At 42.5% G+C, this 22,318-nt stretch overlaps 2 protein-coding genes across 3 annotated transcripts; both read left to right on the forward strand.

Annotated features, from left to right (window-relative positions):
- The first annotated feature begins 300 nt into the window (after positions 1-300).
- engase (endo-beta-N-acetylglucosaminidase) lies at positions 301-17,663 on the forward strand. 2 transcript variants are annotated; one of them, XM_086133515.1, is made up of 14 exons: positions 301-569; positions 2,743-2,822; positions 2,945-3,146; positions 4,705-4,853; positions 4,966-5,117; positions 10,740-10,888; positions 11,848-12,019; positions 13,999-14,102; positions 14,224-14,335; positions 14,869-15,056; positions 15,149-15,288; positions 16,397-16,496; positions 16,775-16,886; positions 16,980-17,663. In XM_086133515.1, exons 2-14 carry the CDS (start codon positions 2,744-2,746, stop codon positions 17,385-17,387), a joined length of 2,067 nt encoding a protein of 688 aa, XP_085989641.1. In that variant the 5' UTR covers positions 301-569; position 2,743; the 3' UTR covers positions 17,388-17,663. The 2 variants fall into 2 exon arrangements, with proteins under 2 accessions (XP_085989641.1, XP_085989642.1); XM_086133516.1 differs by lacking the exon at positions 301-569 and adding an exon at positions 2,529-2,534.
- Positions 17,664-18,907: 1,244 nt separating this feature from the next.
- timm29 (translocase of inner mitochondrial membrane 29) lies at positions 18,908-21,543 on the forward strand. Its single transcript, XM_086133399.1, has 2 exons — positions 18,908-19,117; positions 20,808-21,543. The coding sequence occupies exons 1-2, from the start codon at positions 19,012-19,014 to the stop codon at positions 21,437-21,439; spliced, it is 738 nt and encodes a 245-aa protein (XP_085989525.1). The 5' UTR covers positions 18,908-19,011; the 3' UTR covers positions 21,440-21,543.
- The last annotated feature ends 775 nt before the right edge of the window (positions 21,544-22,318 follow it).

Genomic DNA, 22,318 nt, shown 5'->3' on the forward strand with positions numbered 1-22,318 from the left:
GCTAAGTTTTAAATGTCTATTTTTATTTTTGGTTAGAATATGGGTAAATAGGATGTTACTCTATTTGAGTAACGTACCAAAAGTTGTTTGCCAACCACTATAAAACAGACGAAGAAGCAGAAGAATACAATACAATCCATATTTATTTATATAGCGCTTTGACAACAGCTGCAGCTGTAACAAAGCGCTTTACAAAATAGCTAACATAAAATAACAAAATAACACAAACCATAAAACACGGACAGTCCTGCAATCTTAACCACTTTTCCTGCATACGCTTTGTTGTTTGAAGCAGGAGAGAATCAACGTGTCCTTTCCCGGGTGGATCAGAGACGTCATGCTCAAACAAAATGTGCAAACAAAAGTAAACAAGAAGCTGTAGCGTCCATTGACTAAAAAATTGATTGGTTCACTTCTCCTGTCCCACATAAATCCGTTTCAATTCCAAGCGGCAACTCTCAGTTCCAGAAGAAGAAGAAGAAGAAGAAGCAGAAGCAGCAGAAGAAGAAGCAGAAGCAGCAGCAAGTGGGCGTGTGATAATCGACAATAAACAACACAGAAAACTGACGGTAAAGTATTGCCTGTTCACCAGGTTTACCTTTTTTTTCTTGTGTTCATCTTGCTTGATTGTAATTACGTTTCAAATAGTGGAACGAGGGCAGATTTCGTATGTTTAAACGACCCCCACCGAGGACGGACTTCTTTTTTTTATTAGCATGATCTAAATTTTTGAGCAAATGAAACGAAAACTGTTGGCACTGTTAGCTCTTGCACGTTTTTATATTTGATTGATTACTGTGTGGGTTCCCGTTTAAGCTTGTGATCCGACATTCATGACGTAGTTGTAGTGTTTGTCAAATGACACGCCTCGAAATGTGTTTGTGTTCGCACCCGATTTCTTATTCTTTTCGTTTGCCGGTCACGGGGTGTGACACAGTCGAAAGTTAGATCTGATGTTTAACTTTAATAGCGTGCTGTCGGAGTTGATTCTTCGTTATGTCAGATCGCACTCCACGCCTTGCCACGTTGCTAAAATAACAACACATTTGAGGAGTATTGTTCACTGTCAGAAAGTTAAAATGACTCAAAAATGATTGTGTCATTAAGGTTCGTAATTAAGCTTAATTGGTAATAGCACCTACAGCACAGGTGTCAAAATCAAGGCCCGGGGGCCAGATCTGGCCTGCCACATCATTCTATTTGGCCCGCGAAAGCAAATCAAACATGTCAACTTCCATGATGCTTACTAAAATCTCGACCAAAATTTAAATTTCTCATATGTAATAAATAATATATTGTAAGCTTTATCATGTAACCAAACCTCTCATTACAGTAACTTAAACAATAGTTGAATAAATCGTTATTATTGACTTTTTTAATTTGGTTTCAGTCATAACGGCCCTCCAAGGGAAACTATAACTAAAATGTGGCCCGCGACAAAAATGAGTTTGAAACCCCTGCCCTACAGTAATCCCTTCTTTATAAAACTTGGTTTTCTGTCACATGAATGATTCTTCCACATTTGAGGACCAGTGAGGGTTTTTTTTTAAATAAATCTCCAGTTACCTGACAAAGTGTGCATTTCGTCACTAAAAAAACGAGCCACACAAGGACGTGTACCTACAAAATCCTTGTTAGGGCCAGAGCATCGACTGCTTCGAGGTCCCTAGTGTTTTTACGGGAATAATAATACTGTAATAATAATCATCATCATCATCATAAATTTGGATGATTATTAGTAACTATTTTTGTGTACATTAAATTGTAATGTAATGCGCAGTGTGCTGTTCCACTAGCCGTGGCACTGTAAATGCTGAAGACGCTACCCCAATGGTTAACATTAACCTTCATTCAATGTTCATTCAGTACTCTCTTGCAGTGTATGCATTGCCATTAATAACACATCTTAGGTCGACTTTAACTTTTTAGCGGGCTCATGATTGCTATAGTCCTTTGATAATTTACTTCCCTGATAGTGACTTGAGAGTGCGATGGTGAGGGTGAAGCACAACAAAGACAGGGAAGTCATTTATCTGTACATCATCATCTATCATCCTGAAGTGTTTGATCAGGTTCGTATGCATAATATCCTCAAAACAGAAGTGATGGTGTTTGGTCCAATTTTCGCCCCCTGGATCCATGTCTAAAGCCAACAGTCTCAAACTTGGGTCTTAAACTGGACAGCAAGTTTAAATTTGATCGGCAAATTGGTTCTGCTTTTTTCTTGTTGGTTTAGCTACTTCTACGTTTTTGGAGTTGGCTGCACGCTGCCTTCAACATTCCCACTGCCGAGGTCGGAAATTGCTTCCGGATTTTTTTTCTTTGCAGCATTTAATCAAAGGCACTTTCCATTGATATTGATCACACGTTTATTGCGATACAAGATGATCATCAATTTTTAAAAATGTTTTCCTTGGAGTACCATAATTTTTTTCCTGGCCTGTTTCGTGAACCACTGTTCAAACACACTATTCTGCTTTTTAGTGATTAATTTTCATAAAATTATTTATGAATACTATTTACTAGTGTCAATGGTAAATCCTGCTATTTTTTTTGTTCATTAACAGCAATTTTGTCCATGTCTGTATAACATTGTCCTTTGAACTATTAAAAAAATGTTTGTTGAAACGTGATTTCATGAGACAAAGTATAAGTATATGATAATTAGTTGAATAGAAATTAAAACAAATGTTTCAAAAGTACAACCTAAACTGTTTTACTTTTCCTTTTGTCTCTTACTAGGATGGAGGGTTGTGTGCATCAGCCTGTAGACTTGCATGGTATTCATGAAGTCATCAAATATTTGCCTTCGCCACTGCCAGGTTTGGTGACGTCACACAAGTGATTCATGAAACACGGCCAACAAAATACACAAGATTGTCAATAGCACAATCTTTGCTTCCTGTTTTGTCAATTCCTATTGTACATCTTCTCTCCAATTCAGTGAAACATTATGATGCTGACACAACTGAACCAATTAGCTGTAGTCTTCAGACTTTGGATGAGCTGTTGTCATGGAAACAAAATGAGGCGAACCCCTTCAATGTGGCAGTCATCCCATTGGCAGCGCGAGAACCCGCACTGCCGAGTTGCTTACGGCGTACCTTGGTATCTCATGACATGATGGGTGGATACCTAGATGACAGGTATGTCTAAATGTGCAGTCAGGCGGCGTTTCACAACCTTTATTGAGCCACGGCACCCAGTTTGTGTTCGAAAAATGTCACAGCACACCATCAAACAAAAATATCGTGTGTCACTGAAAAAAAATTCGAGCTGGGCGATATGACATTTTTCGCCAAGACGGTAGATAACATTTAATTGTGTCACTTTTCTAATATCGTTTCATTTGTCATCTGCAGCAAACTACAAGTAACATGTCAAACACAGCTTGATTTGATGGGAAAAAGCTTTCTCTTATCTGCCTTGTGACGCCACGGTGCCACCAGGTGGCAGACTGAATAATACAAAGTCACACGACATCCGTGATTCCCAACCAGTGTGCCACCGGAAATTATCAAATTACACTTAATTGGTGAGAAAATTATTGATTTAACATATATGTCCATCCATATATATACAGTATATACTGTATATACCAGTATATATATGAATAATTTATTTCTATCCATCTATGTATGCCACTAACAACAGAAAGAGCAAATAAATTATCCTCATTTTGGGACAATTTTGTTGGTGTGCTGTGCGATTTTTCGAACTTAAAATCTGTGTCTCGGCTCAATAATAATAATAATCAATGAGCTACGTAACAAACCGACGGTAGAAAATAAATCTAAGAATCAATGAAAATTAATAAATAACAATCTGGCTGAATGCAAAAACACACAACTGCATTAGGCAAGTACAAACTAACAACAAGAATGTAATTTTTAACAATTAACAAAAAATAACATGCCCTCAAGGCATGTTTGGTATGCATTTAAACTATACAAGCAAAGCAGATTTTATTTTGAGACTCGTCAAAATTCAAAGAACAGCAAAACTGAGAATCACTTCCCTACCCCCTCCTATTTGGCGAACATTTGCGACATTAAACAAACCTTGCTTATGAGACTGGTCTTAAAGTGGAAATGCTTCTACATGTACTTTCCCACTGCTAGAATTGGTCTTTTCCGACATGTGATTGAATTATCAGGGGGTAATTGCTTTTTAAGGAATAAAATGAGTCCTTTTGGATACATTCTGTCAAATTGTCAAATCAAATTGTGATGGTCCGAAAGACTGAACACACATTCTACTTAACAATTCTCATTTCATTGCTATTCAAAAAAGACCAAAAAATATAGACCATGGAATAAGCGAAACATAATGTGTTATAAAAGCTATGTTTTGTTAAATATTTACGTCACACTTGCCGTCCATACGAACATGTGGAACTCTTTCACAGTCCATGCCGAGATAATCCACCCACAATTTAAATTATTCAAATGCTAAATACTAGACTTACCTGTTCTGGCAACACTAGTTGAAAGTACTTTGCTTTGGGCTGACATTATCTTTTCTCTTCACATGCAACAGTGTGCTTTGCTGTTTTAATCCACTTCATAATATCCAATGAATTGTTATTTCCAGCAAAAACACATTTCTTCTTTCTTTTAGAAGCTTCTATTTTTTTTTTTAATATAGTTAATACTGTACCTGCAATCACCTCAGGTCATACTTGATGCGTTCCTTTTGTTTAAGGTTTGTTCAAGGTACAGCTGCAGAAGCTCCATATGCCTTCTACCACTGGCAATACATTGACATTTTCAACTATTTCACACACAACTTGGTGAGCATTCCACCCGCCGTCTGGACCAATGCTGCACATAAACACGGAGTTCTTGTTCTTGGTGAGCCAAAACTCATGTTATGGTTCTTACAATTCTGAGCATACATTTCATTATTGTTGACTTGATATTTGTCTTTACTAAAACTTCATATAATGGTTGACATGCTCTTTAGGGACTTTCATCACTGAATGGGCTGATGGAGCAGCGACATGTGAGGCCTTCCTTCAAGAAGAGCGGTATCGTGAAGTAGCTGATAAGCTGGTTGAAATGAGCTCATATTATGGCTTTGACGGCTGGCTCATAAATATCGAGAACACGCTCAGTGTGAGTATATCAGATTTTTTTTTCTCTAAAACGCGATATCGACCAATGAGAGCACGAGTGGATTTATCCCATGAGCTGATTGGCTGCGCATCATCGCAGCCTCACACCTTGTCTCGCATATTGGATCAAAACAATGTCGGGATCAATAATGACAGTCTATTTGGGTTGATTTCCTCCACGCTAGAGTAACTTTCTGCAAGTATCGCGGTTTAAAATCAGCTGGCTGGTCGTCTGAATACTTTGAAAATGTCATCATAAAGGTTCTGTTCCTTCAGTTTACCCTGGGGACAATTTTCAACGTTCCCCAAAAATCCACAAACCAAAAATCTCATTTTTAACCACTAAAATTCCCCCCCCACACACACACACACAAAAAATCTCCATTCATTCCCACTGAAACATGAAAAAAAAAACAAGTTCACGTCTTTCCCTTTCAGAATTCGACATATTCAGCTCATTCAATTTATCCTGGAAATAATTTTCAGTATTCCGAAAATTCCCACACACCAAAAATGTAACATTTTCACCACAAACGATTTTCCATACCGCCCAAGTGACACATTAAAAACAACATATGTCTTTCCCCATTTCCAAATTCTACATATTTAGCTCATTCAATTCACTTCAGAATGGTTTCCAACATGCCAAAAATTTCCCCCAAAACTCCCATTCATTCCCAATGACAAATTGAGAGAAACACACTCACATCGTGATCTGTTGACATTTCTAAAGGTTGAATCTCATTCATTGTTCCTTCATCAATTTCCAATGTGCCAAAAAATTCCACACAGCAAAACATTTTTTTGTACTTATATTCCATCCATCCATTTTTCGAACCGCTTGATCCTCACTAGGGTCGCGGGGGGTGCTGGACTCTATCCCAGCCATCTCCGGGCAGTAGGCGGGGGACACCCTGAATCAGTTGCCAGCCAATCGCAGGGCACACAGAGACGAACAACCATCCACGCCCACACTCACACCTAGGGACAATTTAGAGCGACCAATCAGCCTGCCATGCATGTTTTTGGAATGTGGGAGGAAACCGGAGCACCCGGCGAAAACCCACGCAGGCCCGGGGAGAACATGCAAACTCCACACAGGGAGGCCGGAGCTGGAATCGAACCCAGTACCTCTGCACTGTGAAGCCGACGTGCTAACCACTGGACTACCGGGCCGCCCTACATATATTCCATCCATCCATCCATCCATCTTCTACCGCTTATCCGGGGCCGGGTCGCGGGGGCAACAGCTTTAGCAGGGAAGCCCAGACTTCCCTCTCCCTAGCTACTTCTTCCAGCTCTCCCCGGGGGATCCCGAGGCGTTCCCAGGCCAGCTGGGTGACATAGTCACTCCAGCGTGTCCTGGGTCTTCCTCGGGGTCTCCTCCCAGTGGGACATGCCCGGAACACCTCACCAGGGAGGCGTTCAGGAGGCATCCGAATCAGATGCCCAAGCCACCTCATCTGGCTCCTCTCGATGTGGAGGGGAAGCGGCTCGACTCTGAGCCCCTCCCGGATGACCGAGCTTCTCACCTTATCTCTAAGGGAGAGCCCGGACACCCTGCGGAGAAAACTCATTTCGGCCGCTTGTATCCGGGATCTCGTTCTTTCGGTCACGACCCATAGCTCGTGACCATAGATGAGGGTTGGAACGTAGATCCATCCATCCATCCATCTTCTACCGCTTATCCGGGGCCGGGTCGCGGGGGCAACAGCTTTAGCAGGGAAGCCCAGACTTCCCTCTCCCTAGCTACTTCTTCCAGCTCTCCCCGGGGGATTCCGAGGCGTTCCCAGGCCAGCTGGGTGACATAGTCACTCCAGCGTGTCCTGGGTCTTCCTCGGGGTCTCCTCCCAGTGGGACATGCCCGGAACACCTCACCAGGGAGGCGTTCAGGAGGCATCCGAATCAGATGCCCAAGCCACCTCATCTGGCTCCTCTCGATGTGGAGGAGAAGCGGCTCGACTCTGAGCCCCTCCCGGATGACCGAGCTTCTCACCTTATCTCTAAGGGAGAGCCCGGACACCCTGCGGAGAAAACTCATTTCGGCCGCTTGTATCCGGGATCTCGTTCTTTCGGTCACGACCCATAGCTCGTGACCATAGATGAGGGTTGGAACGTAGATCGACCGGTAAATTGAGAGCTTCGCCCTTCGGCTCAGCTCCTTCTTCACCACGACAGACCGATACAACGTCCGCATCACAGCAGACGCTGCACCGATCCGCCTGTCGATCTCTCGCTCCCTCCTGCCCTCACTCGTGAACAAGACCCCAAGATACTTAAACTCCTCCACTTGGGGCAAGATCTCTCCCCCGACCCGGAGGGGGCACTCCACCCTTTTCCGACTGAGGACCATGGTTTCAGATTTGGAGGTGCTGATTTTCATCCCAACCGCTTCACACTCGGCTGCGAAACGCTCCAGTGAGAGTTGGAGAGCCCCGTTTGAAGGAGCCAACAGCACCACATCATCTGCAAAAAGCAGGGATGCAATACTGAGGCCACCAAAACGGACGCCCTCAACGCTTCGGCTGCGCCTAGAAATTCTGTCCATAAAGATTATGAACAGAATCGGCGACAAAGGGCAGCCTTGGCGGAGTCCTACCCTCACTGGAAACGATTCCGACTTACTGCCGGCAATGCGAACCAAACTCTGACATCGGTGGTATAGTGACCGAATAGCCCGTATCAGGGGGTTCGGTACCCCATACCCACGAAGCACCCCCCACAGAACTCCCCGAGGGACACGGTCAAACGCCTTCTCCAAGTCCACAAAACACATGTAGACTGGTTGGGCGAATTCCCACATACCCTCGAGGACCCTGCTAAGGGTGTAGAGCTGGTCCACTGTTCCACGGCCGGGACGAAAACCACACTGCTCCTCCTCAATCTGAGGCTCGACTTCCTGACGGACCCTCCTCTCCAGCACCCCTGAATAGACCTTACCAGGGAGGCTGAGGAGTGTGATCCCTCTGTAGTTGGAACACACCCTCCGGTCCCCCTTTTTAAAAAGAGGGACTACCACCCCGGTCTGCCAATCCAGAGGCACTCTCCCCGTTGACCACGCGATGTTGCAGAGGCGTGTCAACCAGGACAGCCCCACAACATCCAGAGCCCTGAGGAACTCCGGGCGGATCTCATCCACCCCTGGGGCCCTGCCACCGAGGAGCTTTTTAACCACATCGGTGACTTCAACCACAGAGATAGGAGAGCCCACCTCAGGGTCCTCAGACTCTGCTTCCTCCAAGGAAGACGTGTTGGTGGAGTTGAGGAGGTCTTCGAAGTACTCTGCCCACCGGTTCACAACGTCCCGAGTCGAAGTCAGCAGTGCCCCATCCCCACTGTACACAGTGTTAGTGGTGCACTGCTTCCCCCTCCTGAGACGTCGGATGGTGGACCAGAATTTCCTCGAAGCCGTCCGGAAGTCGGCTTCCATGGCCTCACCGAACTCTTCCCACGCTCGGGTTTTTGCCTCGGCGACCACCGAAGCTGCGTTCCGCTTGGCCAGTCGATACCCGTCAGCTGCCTCTGGGGTCCCACAGGCCATAAAGGCTCGATAGGACTCCTTCTTCAGCTTGACGGCATCCCTTACTGCTGGTGTCCACCAGCGAGTACGAGGGTTGCCGCCACGACAGGCACCAACCACTTTACGGCCACAACTCAGATTGGCCGCCTCAACAATAGAGGCACGGAACATGGTCCACTCGGACTCAATGTCCCCCGTCTCCCCCGGAACATGGGAAAAGCTCTGTCGGAGGTGGGAGTTGAAACTCCTTCTGACAGGGGATTCCGCCAGACGCTCCCAACAAACCCTCACAATACGTTTGGGTCTGCCAGGACGGACCGGCATCTTTCCCCACCATCGGAGCCTACTCACCACCAGGTGGTGATCAGTTGACAGCTCCGCCCCTCTCTTCACCCGAGTGTCCAAAACATGCGGCCGCAAATCCGATGATACAACCACAAGGTCGATCATCGAACTACGGCCCAGGGTGTCCTGGTGCCAAGTGCACATATGGACACCCTTATGTTTGAACAAGGTGTTCGTTATGGACAGTCCGTGACGAGCACAGAAGTCCAATAACAAAACACCACTCGAGTTCTGATCGGGGGGGCCGTTCCTCCCAATCACGCCCCTCCAGGTCTCACTGTCATTGCCCACGTGAGCATTGAAGTCCCCCAGCAGAACAAGGGAGTCCCCAGCAGGAGTACTCTCCAGCACACCCTCCAAGGACTCCAAAAAGGGTGGGTATGCTGAGCTGCCGTTTGGTGCATATGCACAAACAACAGTCAGGACCCGTCCCCCCACCCGAAGGCGGAGGGAAGCAACCCTCTCGTCTACCGGTGTGAACCCCAATGTACAGGCACTGAGCCGGGGTGCAATGAGTATGCCCACACCTGCTCTGCGCCTCTCACCATGAGCAACTCCAGAGTGGAAGAGAGTCCAACCCCTCTCGAGAGAACTAGTACCAGAACCCAGGCTGTGTGTGGAGGCAAGTCCGACTATATCCAGTCGGAACTTCTCTACCTCACACACCAGCTCGGGCTCCTTCCCTGCCAGAGAGGTGACATTCCATGTCCCAAGAGCTAGCTTCTGCAGCCGAGGATCGGACCGCCAGGGTCCCCGCCTTTGGCTGCCGCCCAGCTCGCATTGCACCCGACCCCTTTGACCCCTCCCACGGGTGGTGAGACCATGAGAAGGAGGACCCACGTTGCCTCTTCGGGCTGAGCCCGGCCGGGCCCCATGGGTGTAGGCCCGGCCACCAGGCGCTCGCCAACGAGCCCCACCTCCAGGCCTGGCTCCAGAGGGGGGCCCCGGTGACCCGCGTCCGGGCAAGGGAAACTGAGTGCCATCGATTTTGTCTGTCATAAGGGGTTTTGTGAGCCGTGCTTTGTCTGGTCCCTCACCTAGGACCTGTTTGCCATGGGTGACCCTGCCAGGGGCATAAAGCCCCAGACAACTTAGCTCCTAGGATCATTGGGACACACAAACCCCTCCACCACGGTAAGGTGACGGCTCCCGGAGAGGTACATATATTCCTTCCAAAAAAATTATTTTTAGTTCTTTTACTTCTAACTTCTCTTTTTTTTTGACCAATTCACAACATTTTAAATTTAAAAATTATAACAATTTTAGCACACACACCCACCGGTCTAAATGTCCTTTATTTATTTTATTTTTTTTGCCAATTCAAAACGTTCCAACTTAAAACGTATTTGTTAGCTTTCAACTGGAGAAATGCAAGACATGCTACTTCCACATTTAGTTCCTCAAATGTCCAACCTTCAATTTGATTTGGCATGAAATCATTTAAAAGAGAAATACTTGTATATAATTTGGAATTGAAGATTAAAGGTTTTTGATGACTCTTTTGGTTCTATAGATAAAATATCCACAATAATAATAATAATAATGTGTAATAAATTCAGCCTGGTATTAGAACGCTGAAAATATACTTTTATGATATGTATATATTATATAATTTTATTTAGTCTTAGTTGTGGAGAGGTGGTTCAGATAATGGATCGATGGATGGATGAATTTTGACCTTTTTCATCTTGAAAAAGACTTTTGACTTTTACATATGCCAGCTGAAATTGTGCCTGCTTGTGTGTCATTTTCTTGCAGGATGCTGCAGTGAAGAAAACACCTTTGTTTCTGCGCTATCTCACAAATCAGATGCATAAACAAGTCCCTGGCAGCATGGTCCTTTGGTATGATAGCGTCGTTGAGAATGGAGCGCTACAATGGCAGAATGAATTAAACCAGTCCAACAGGTAGTGATTTCCAGTGCAATCCAAAACGGTCTAATTAAAATGATGTGGGTTTACTTTTTTCGCTGAGGGTGGTGATCAAGTGTGTGTTGCACAGTTCTGAGGTTCGGGTTTCTGATCTTGGCAATGCCCTTCCTGTGTGGAGTTTGCACGTTTTCCCTGTGCTTGAGTTGGTTTTGTCGAGGCTCCGCCCACATTCCCAAAACACGTGGTATATTCGTTGAAGAGTGTTCCTTGAGGTGCCCTGGAATTTACTGGCAACCAGTCCAGGGTGTACCCCAACTCTTACCACAGTCATATGAGGATAAAGCCTCTATACCACTCAGTGGTGAATATGTGCAAGTGTTTGCAAAGGCAGTGAATGTTGTGTTCTCGTTGGGGTTCGTCATGGCTCACTCAAGGTTGCAAATGTTTGCCGAAGGGTCACCAGATGTTCATCAGAGATTCGCCTGGACTTTTCTTGTTGCACATGTTCAAAATTTCCTTGCGGCAAGAAAAACCCCACAAAAACTGTTAAAATAGGTTGAGGTTTCAGTTGAAGGTTTCTTCCTTTCAGATAATGATGTGATATGTATTATATGGGTGGGGTTGGGGGGGGCGGAGCTAGCGAGCTTGCAAGCTCTTTCCTCGCTGACAGTTTTGGCTGTCACTTCAGCCTTCGTCTGAGCATCCCGAAACCAACTTGAACTAATTAGAAGACAGGTGCTACGAAAACTGTTGGCGAACGTCTGGTGATATATATACCTGTATATATTTTTTTGCGAACATTTGCAACCTTGAAAGAACCCTGACATGACCGCGCATTTTTTGCCACTTTTGCATCATTCCCAAGATGCTCCGTCACTCTGTCTACCCGCATGTGTGAAATTGTTGCTTTTTGCTTTCCTTTCCTTTTCACATTCAGTTTCAAATTGTAACTGAAGCATCTGTTGTACAGTGACATCATTGTCTTTCCATGACAGGGTTTTTTTCGACGCATGTGATGGTTTCTTCACCAACTACAACTGGACAGCACAAAACCTCGAGTGGATGACTAATTACGATCACATAAATGGACGCCAGGCTGACATCTTTGTGGGGATTGATGTTTTTGCCCGTGGCAAAGTCGTAGGAGGGATGTTTCAAACCCATAAGGTACACGTCTTGTGTGTGTGCGCATGTCATTTTGGTTTTTTTCCCTTTTCTTCAATGTACTAACTTCTTTTGATTGTAAAACATGGTGTTGTGTTCTGAGTGCAAACTTAAATGCATTCGGGAAAATAATTTGATCCCCTGCGGATTTTGTTAGCTCTAATTTCTTTAATTCATGAGGTAAGTCATTTTTGACAGAAACTTGAGAAAAAGTCTATATATTCATTTGCATTTTGAGGGAAATATTTACAGTGTTTGATACCTTGCCAACATGCAAGAATTCTGGCTTCAGCAAGTAAGGTATCTGCCCAAAAAGCAGATTACTGTCACATTATATATTGCTCATTTACGTGCCTTATCTTTAGTCTACACTGGGGGTCAGCAACCCAAACTGTTGAAAGAGCCATATTGGACCAAAAAAACGAAAAACAAATGTGTCTGGAGCCGCAACAAATTAAAAGCCTCAGAAAGAAGGCAACACACTCTGGATGCATCTATATTATCCTACTATCAAAATGACGAACTTGGATACAAATACACAATTATCCTTCCCGATTAATAGGGGTTTTTTTCCCCTGCAGTGTATCCATCCTGTAGAGCAGGGGGGCCCAACCTTTTTTGACCAAAGCTCTATTTTTCGATCAACCAGCCTCCCGCGATCGACCCGTGACCGCACATGCACGCATACGCACACACTTACACACACATGCCATAATGTGCAACAGCCATAACGGCGGCTAAGATGAACGAGGCACGGGACGCACTTTTGCAGCGTGTTAACATTCATAGCTGACGTGTACCTTTTTAAAATGCTTCAGATTGCCATTCTTTGCCAGTTCCCTCGGTGAATTGGACATGAAGCCCCGTTTCTTCTTACAACAGCCACCTGCCTGGCATCCCGCCCTGCTAATAGAAACGTGTGTCGCAGGCTATGACGCAAATCTCCATTGACAGAAATTTTGAAATGTAATATTTATTCAACATATTTTTACAGCATTGGAAAATGTTAAGAATGTTTGTCCTCCTACAGAAACCATATTCAAACAAAAAATATATTTTCACTCCCCCATCTTTTTCCATTTTCAAACATTTTAAAAAGCTCCAGGGAGCCACTAGGCCTCCGGAGCCGCGTGTTGCCGACCCCCGGTCTACACCTTTTGGGATTTGTTTGGTCTTTGTTTGTATTTTGTATTGGCTTATCTCGTGACAATAGGTATATTAAAAAAAGATGAAATTAACATTTTGGCAGAAGAGATTTCAGCGATAGATGCCAGCAGTAGGTTAGAATGCTTGTGTCTCCAAAATACTGTATTTTATGCACTGTAAGGCGCACCTAAAAGCATTCCGTTTTCTCAAAAGACGACAGTGCGCCTTATAATCTGATGCACCTTATATATGGATCAATATTCAGATTTCTTGGACATAGTATTTCAAATGTTCTGTTAAGTGCTTTGTTACAGCTGCAGCGGTTGTGAAAGAGCAATATAAATAAGCCTGTATTGTATTGTATTAGCTGTTACATAGCTCTATCTAGTGGATGCATAGTGCAACTACAGCCAGGATTGTAGCTTCAATTCTGTGCGCCTTATAATGCAGTGCGCCCTATATATGAAAACAGTTTTAAAATAGGCCATTCGTTGAAGGTGTGCCTTTACTCCGAAGCACCTTATAGTGCGGAAAACATGGTCGTCTCTTTTCAGGAAGTAGGGGGGAAAAAACTGCATGTTTCTTAAGCCATCCGTATTGCAAGCCATTTTAAACTCTTACGGTTGGTCAGTAAGTTGTAAAAAATCGAAGTCCCACGTGGGGACTGACCAATAACACAAGATTTGTGAAAAAACGTGTAATTCACCAAATTCGGATGTGGGATTTTTCCGCCCTAAATTATCCAGTATTATTGTCTCTATAAAAATGTTACATCATCTTATAATCATCCATCAACTGATCATGTATTCACTGCAATTACTCTCTTATTTTAACAGGCACTGGAAATCATCCGAAAGTACAACTTTTCTGCTGCAATCTTTGCTCCTGGTTGGGTGTATGAGATGCAAGAAAAATCAGACTTTCGTCATAATCAGGATAGGTGAGGTGATCACATTAGTTTGGATTCTATATTGTATCATTATTAATATAAGTGTTCCGATATGTAAATGTGCTTGATGCGGACTGACTGACTGACTACAATAACCTTTGAAAATGTGTAGATTCTGGGCTCTTCTGAAAAACTACCTGTACATTCATCGTCCAGCGGTGAGGCTCCCCTTTGTGTCTTCCTTCTGTCAGGGCTTTGGGAATGCTGTCTATTGGAAAGGAAAGGTACAGTCCTGAAAGAGGTTGCGTAAAACCATTGCAAATGTTACTTGGTCAACGTTGTTATGATGATACAGATAAAATAATTGTAAATTTTCTTCACATAGCATGGCTTAAAGTACTCCAGAATAGTGCCAGATTTCCAGTGTATGATTTTATAATAAAAAAAAAATCCCCCCCCCCCCCCGAGTAGATCTCACCCTCCACAAGTGTGTTTGTGTCAGAAGTGTTTTCACAGCGAAGCAAATCAAAGGGGTAAATCCATCCAAGTTATGCAATACTATTATATGGATGGTTACTGAACTCGGCTTCTCTTGATACCACTGTGTACCGTCATTTGTTTGAAATTTGTTTCAGATGTCATTTTGTTGTTTATCAGAATTTATATATTCACAAGTAAATATTAAATTTCAATACCTTTTTTTTGGGGCGGGGGGGGGGGGGCCTTTTCCCTTATAGTCTGAAAGAAATAGCCGTTGGCAGGTTGATGAAATTAAGTATTTTTGTTAACCTGCCTCATTTTTGTCCTCGCTATGTAGCATGAAACAAAGAAGAATTGGTTCAACTTGAGTGCCCAGGAAATCCAACCATGGTACTACCATGAGCAACTGGACGGTGTTGGCTGGGTAAGGAGCCGTGGTTGCCCAGAGGATGCCTGGAATGGAGGCTCTTCGCTGCTCCTGGATGGTCTCATCCCTGCCACACATACTTCTCCAGTCTGTGCTAAGTATGTCTGAATTTTACTCAGCCTCACATCAATTTCTGGAGGAATATCAGTGGCCCCTGATGTCGTCTTTTTGTGCTTGTTTCATTTGACAGGATCTTCTCTCTCCATGTGCCTTTATCCAACACACTGTTCAGCATTGTATACAAGTCATCTTCTCAAGTCATGGTTTCACTGGAGCTCAGGATAACCGATGCTAGTGTTAGTTCAGAGGAGCATAACCAGGATATCAAAAGTAGGTTTCTCACGCTCTCCTTTTCCAAAACATCATGATCTGGGAATTTTGGCTCACCCCTTATATAACTCATCACCCTTATATCATTATATAATAACTCATAAACCCACCCTTTTATGATTTTTGTTTGTATTTATTTTTAGTTTTTGTTTTACTTTTTAATACTCTGCAAAGCCAAACCAGTCTGAATGGGCCACTGTGATAACAAGACAGCTGCCCTCATAATACAGGCCACACATACAGTAGTTATGAATGTTCATACATAACTACAATGTAAATATCTGCCATTTTCTTTATTTTAGTACATATTTCGGTGTGCCATTGAATTGGCGTGAAATCGAAATGGATGAAATTGACATCTTTATCTGAAAAACGTCATCGGGGGTTGGAGTAGTTACCTCAATTCACAGAAAAAAATATATATTAATGCAACATTTTTGATTTTGCCCCCATTTTTTTCATGAGCTGGACTCAAAGACAAAACTTTTTCTACATAGACAAAAGGCTAATTTCTCTGCTTGTCAAAAATCTGTCTAAATATGTGTAGTGGAGCCTTTCTCACACCGCCCCCTCCCAAAGATTCTAATTACAGATAGCATGATTATTACACTGTCACATGTCAATATATTGTGGGGTCAGTATATAGTGTGACCACCATTTTCCTGAGGCAGCATCACCAAACTGGTCACATAAAAAGAAAACACCGCCCGCCCCCACTATACAGTACATTGTATGTGCCAGCACTCGTCAAAACACGGTACTCTGATAAAAATTGTTTGTGGGACAAAAAGTAAACAGGATCAATAATCGACAAAAGGGAGGCGCCATCTTTGACAAAATCAGATGCAGGTGTGGTGACAACAAAGCACTAGTTCCGGGTTATTACCTGTTATCATGGCGCTCATTTGAACTGTGTCAGCCAGTTTGAACGGTGTCAGCAGCGTCACGATGGAAAGTCTGGGTTTTAGACAATAAGGTGTGAAATTATTTAGGTTAGCTAAATTTGAGCAAGCCCGGTTTTGTTGAAAATAGAGAGCTGTTAAATATTTTTTCATGGCACTTTGTGTGTTTTATCGAATACAATATGAACTACATTTTCTGCCTGCAGTGAAAAGTGTGTCTCCAGTTCTCCTCGATGAAGACCACGAGCTCATTCAGCAGTTTCCTCATCTACATGACAATTGGAAGAATGCAAGTTGGACCGTCAGGTAAAAAAAATAATAATAATATGTTTAAGTGGTTTCATGCGCTGTTGCACTACCTGATCTAAAACTGCTTTTTGACAAAAAAAAATATTGTTTGGTTCCAGTAATTTAGCTCTGTCAAGACTTGACAGATTCAAACCACATGGTTTTAAAGCTATCCATTTTCAGGACAACCTGTCCTTTTTGAGTCACACTGTAACTGGAGCTTATGGCAAATGGTACGGAACAATTCAGGCATGTTTAAGGCAAAGTTGTCTTTTTTTTTTCCCTCGTGCTTCTAGGTATTCCAAGTTGGACCTACGAGGCTGTACTCTTCGAGAAGTCTGCGTTAACATAAAGTTGGTTGGGGAGCCTATTGACACAACTTTCAGCTGCAGAATGGGAGAAATCATGGTGAGAATGTCACAGTTGTGTTTTGTGAGACAAAGAATACATTGGACTAATAAATGTTGTGCTGAAATGTTCCTTGTGTTCTCTTCTCCTAAGTTCCTCGATATAGACAGTCTACACGAGGCCCCTGAGGTGGTTCAGGATTTTTCTATTTACGACATCGTGTGGCTGCGTGGCGCCGGTGCATCCCCCGACTCCACTACGTGCTGCTTATATCTCAATGCAACGCTAGAATGGAAATACCCGACGGAGCTTGTTCGGCACTTCAAGGTGTACTGTCGCCAGCTGACAGGTCCGAATCCCAGAGTCTCTGCAGATGAGCTGCTCGTGGTAGGCCGGGCATATTCCAAACTTTATAGGATCACTGAACTCCCAGTGCTTGAGCCCCCAGGCCAGCTGGAACTTCTGGTGGAGCCAGTGACTTGGAAGGGGGTCCCACTCCCAATGAACTGTTGGGGAAGAAGAAGTCTCAGCTACACAGAGATGGAATGTGAAAATGTATAAAAAAATAGAAATAATTGTTTGGGTTTTTTTTTTGAAGATGCTCCTTTAACAGCTCTGACGATTAAATGTAATAATGTATCATATAACCTTGAGACAAACCATAATCTGCTTACCGGTACTTTTGTACTGTGGTAATACATGTTGATAGAACAAAGATGATAAATGTCTTATGATTATGAACTGATTTACTTGACTCAATTACATGTTTACCTTACAAGCAACAATATTTTCGACATTGTTCATTGCATAACAAATTAAAATTCAATGCACATTGTATGTACTATTCTTGTGATAGGACTGCCTTCGATTATTTTAGGAATGTATCAAAAAGCCAATCATACCGTTTTGACATAATTGGAGGTGTTGCAGAAAGAGTACAAAGTTTTTTTCATTTCAAACTCCAGTCTAAAGTAAATGCAAATAAATTATAAACTAGAATGTCATTTAGTAGAGTCCAGACCCTCCTCAGGGGGATTTTTTTTTTTAAATCAATACATCAATTGCCTCAGTCAAATTTGTCTCTGTCTGCTCTATTCTATATGGGCAGAAAATGGCAGCAAATGAGCATGAAATGTCATCGAGTTAGGAGGAGGCCGCACGGGTGACCTAGGACGTGCTGGAGAGACTTGGGGCATATTCGGATTCTCGTTTCTGCCTCGGAAAAATGTGTTTAAGTACCAGAAAATAAAATGAGCTAATGCTGACATTAATTTCCGTTGGGCTATTTTAAATACAAACACACATACATGATGTTTTCTTTTGCCCAAAAGAATAAAATCACATGATAAATGGTCTTGATTCGGGCTTTCATAATTCAGGCATCAGGGGGTTACCGGTCATTTAAATGGTAAGTCAACGTTTCTCTGTTTTCAGACTTTGAAATATATATATACCTTTATCAAAATAACTAAACATATAATATATGTATGGGCACTTTGTATCAATTTACTTGTATATGTTGTATAATGTACGGATGAGCAGATCGCGCAGGCATTACCTACGACTTTTGACCAAGTGTCTTGCCGTAGTTTATACGCGTGCCCACCTCACACCACACAATGCCGCTGGGAGAAGTGAAGCCACCAGCGCACATGTTACGTTGCCGCACGCCTAAAGTTCGTTTGCATTATGCTGTATGAACCATCCACTTTTAACAATGAAATCAGGTCACCATTCACTTCGAAATGTAAACTGAGATATTGTAGTCTGAATGGTCAATGGTCTGCTAGCAATTAAGCAGGTTGTTTGAGAGCCGCTTATTCCTCCATAACGGGATCCTGGCGTAAAACAAACTGATACGTTTTTTTAGTCAAAATGAGCGAATGGATTTTTAAAAATTATGAGTCGTGCGTAACAATGGCAATCTAAAATGGCTACTCACTGGCTATAACCGCCAGGGCCAAACATTTTAGAGACATACCCTCGACTTAATTTCAGGAACTACTAACTACTAGGTTATACAAAAAGAAATGAGATCTTGGCATCGTCCCCGGATCCACTGCCACTCTAACGTACCGAAAATGGCTGCCGGTGTACACATGCGCAGTGTCCGTTTGCAAGCGACCCGTATGCTAGTTTTAACTGCATTGCAACTAGTCTGATTGAAAAAAGATTTACACTAGATATGGCGTTCCGATTGATAACCAGGAGGATGTTTTGTGCTGTAGGAGAAACCTCAATCTCTCGTCACTCAAAAAGTCGCTGGGAAAAACTGAAAAATAGTAAAGCAGGTGAGAAACTGCGCATATGAACAAGCAGATGACTTTTGTTTTAACGTGCATTCGGTCGAACGTCAGGAGTCTCCACTCGTTGTCATAAAGCGGTTTAGGTGTTGTCATTTTCACGACAGATGCGTGCAAAGTCAAAGTGTAATTTGTGAAATGTAACTAATGTAGATTAAAAGTGCGATGTACTCGCCTACTAATCACTTTAAAATGTCTTGCATTAAGAAAGCTAATGGGAACTGTACATGTAGGAGGTTGCTGCTGTTCAATGAAATTTAATAATACATTGTTGTATAATTGTATACATTTTAAAGCAGTGTTCCCAACTGCTATTTGAAATAGCACACATAATTTATATTTATATTATCTAAATTCAAAACAAGTTCACACCATTCCTCCAAATACAAAGGTCATATAAAGTGGACACACAAGTTAATTCACAACATCTGTCTTTAGTTTAAGTGTATGGAATTCTCGCTATAGGGAGCTGGCATAGATAAATGAACAAAGTTACATTATTTGTTTTTGACACAATTTGCAGGGTACGGTGCTAAGCTTTTTTTTGACAGGGACACGATGAGCCAAGTTGTGGTGGCCCGTTCGAACCGATACAGGTCCGATATATAATTCATAATATTACTACTTTCAATGATTATTTCATTTTATCTCTAAAGATAGATGGATAGATAGGTCAATATAATTGAGTATTCGGATGCACATAAAAATAGATTTTTCTTTTTTTTTTGCATTGGTTAAAGACACAGAAGACAGAAAACGGCCTACTGGTGTTCATTTTTAGTACTGTACTTAAATTTAAACAGTGCATAGCAGCACACTATTTTCCTCTCTGGAAACATTAGTGAGACTTTAGAAAAATCTTTGCCCTTACATTTTGGTCTACCTGACAGGCTCAGGGCGCTTGATGTAAAAAAAAAAAATATATATATATATATATATATATTCATGACTTTAAGAGGTTTTCTCCTTTTTTTTTCAATAAAAGTATGACACACACACCACAAGCATATGTGCGGAGGTGTGGAACTGCCAATGTAGAGTAAACATTTTTGATTGGAAAACTCGTATTTGAACCGATTGATAAAATGGAGGCTAAATGCTAAAAACCATATCATTTTCCCCCCCATAATGTCATGGTGTGTCATGGTGTGTCCATGCACAAGTGTAAAAAAACGCTATGCTTTTAGCATTTTGCTGAGATGAAATAAATATGTTTGAAAATGAAGTAGGTAAACATTGTCTATTAGTCATTTTTTAAAATAGTTTTATTATTATGTCTGCAGTGAACAATTTCCGTTTGGCATTTTGGGCATGTCAAGAGCCTGTAATATCATGGGGTAAAAATACAATGCTTTGAACAATCAGCCTACTTTCGAACATCTTTGCAAATACATTCATACGTGTACTAACCTAACGCACAAGTAACTGAAAGACTCACCCACCCCTCCCTGCCCTCACAAACACACATGGGGTACAGCTACTCTACTTGCTACTCTATAAAGATTTAATTTGTTTTGACCCCACCCCCACCCCCCAGTGAGCCCCCACCCCAAAATAGTGTTGAACTCATCGTGGTTTATTTTGTTAAAGACATATAGGAGTGTAAAAAATGCTTATTTGGATTGAGACAAAATCCAGAGCTAATCTAATGTTATTCTGCATCTTTTATTCTGTTTAGGTATCTGGTGCCGCAGTCTGATGTCTGACTACAAAGAGGCGTGTGTTGATATGGTTGTTGGCGTCTATGAGCGTCCTGTCAAAGCATCAGTTTGCATTACTGTGCTCGGAGGTGCATTAACCTGTTTCTTCTCAAAGCCCGATTACTCATCTTTTGAAGTCTCTCTCCTTGAGCGCTCCAATCAGCTGTCTCTGCTGTCATCATGGATCCGCAATGCATCCTCTGATAGCCATGTGCAGAATCTGCTTAAGCTTCGCAATGAAGGCCGTCTCCGCCATGTCAACCTGGGATTACTTTCTTTGATTTATTTTACTGACCATAACCCTGACAGCACACTGTTTGAAGCACGGTGTTCCAGTTTGTCAGTAATTTGGAGAGAGTTTCCTAGACGTGTAATGGATGTCGGCTTTGCTGGTCACTGGTGGATCCTGGACTCAAAGATGACAAACTATGATGTGAATGAAGATGAGTTCATGTACCTACCAGTGCATATGCAGAAGACGTCACCACCCACTGTTCAGATGGTGGAATTAAATGAGCGACTGCACAGAGAGTCCTGGGTTGCACTGAAATTGGAAGCGGCGGAGAAAGAAACGATTGAAATGGCCAGAAGCAGCACAGTAGAGACATAAAATATTGGATGAGGATGAAACTGGTGTTTAGTTGATAAATGTATGCCATTTAATTGAAAAATAATGTACTTAATTAAACCATGATTAAATAAATATACAATAAATGTAGTGTTACCGGGTACATTTTTTTGGGGGTTGTATGATTCAAAGGGGACATGTTTGTGTTTGGACTAGTGATGGGCAAGTACCGATACCAGGTGTCTGTGTCGGGCCAATACCTGGCCTTATTTCAAGGTATCAATATTGTTATTGGCCGCCCCCTTGTGGCCGTTGAGCTGGGCCGAGACGATTCATCAAAATGTAATCATGATTTTGATTTGGGCTTCTCTCCATCTTTAATCGAAGAAAAATATTAATGTGCAAACGGTGCGGTGTATTTAAAAGTTTCTGACATTGTGAAGTTATCCTGAAAGCACCGCATTGCTTGAGTAACCAGCGTAGAGTATGTGATTCTGCCGTCCCAAAGTGTCTTTTAAGTAGGGCTAAATGAAGCCTCATGAAGCAATGACTTTTTGCAGCCAATTGATTTGCACATGTAGCAAACCTTCATGGTGCTTCATTTACTCTATGGCGCCATCAAGTGGTCTAGAAGCCCAAGAGGTCAACAGTGTTAAGAATTCAATGGCTATTTGCTTAAGACAAAGATATGAATGTGCTTGTGTTCGTAATTTAGTATTTGAACAAAATACAACAAGTGCTAAGGATAATTTGTTATTCGTTTTTATTTAGAAATAATAGCTTTCCTACAATTTGTTAAGGAATTATTCCGCTAGAAGTAGTAGTAGAACATTGTTGAGGAATTTCACCTTGCTATGAGAACTATCGATACTAGTCTCTGTCCTGAACATCTGCTGAAGTACTTAAAACAAAGAATGTAGT

The sequence above is a fragment of the Hippocampus guttulatus genome, chromosome 16, assembly GCF_054856545.1.
Source record: "Hippocampus guttulatus isolate MCC_2025c chromosome 16, RoL_Hgut_1.0, whole genome shotgun sequence".
Lineage (NCBI taxonomy): Eukaryota > Metazoa > Chordata > Actinopteri > Syngnathiformes > Syngnathidae > Hippocampus > Hippocampus guttulatus.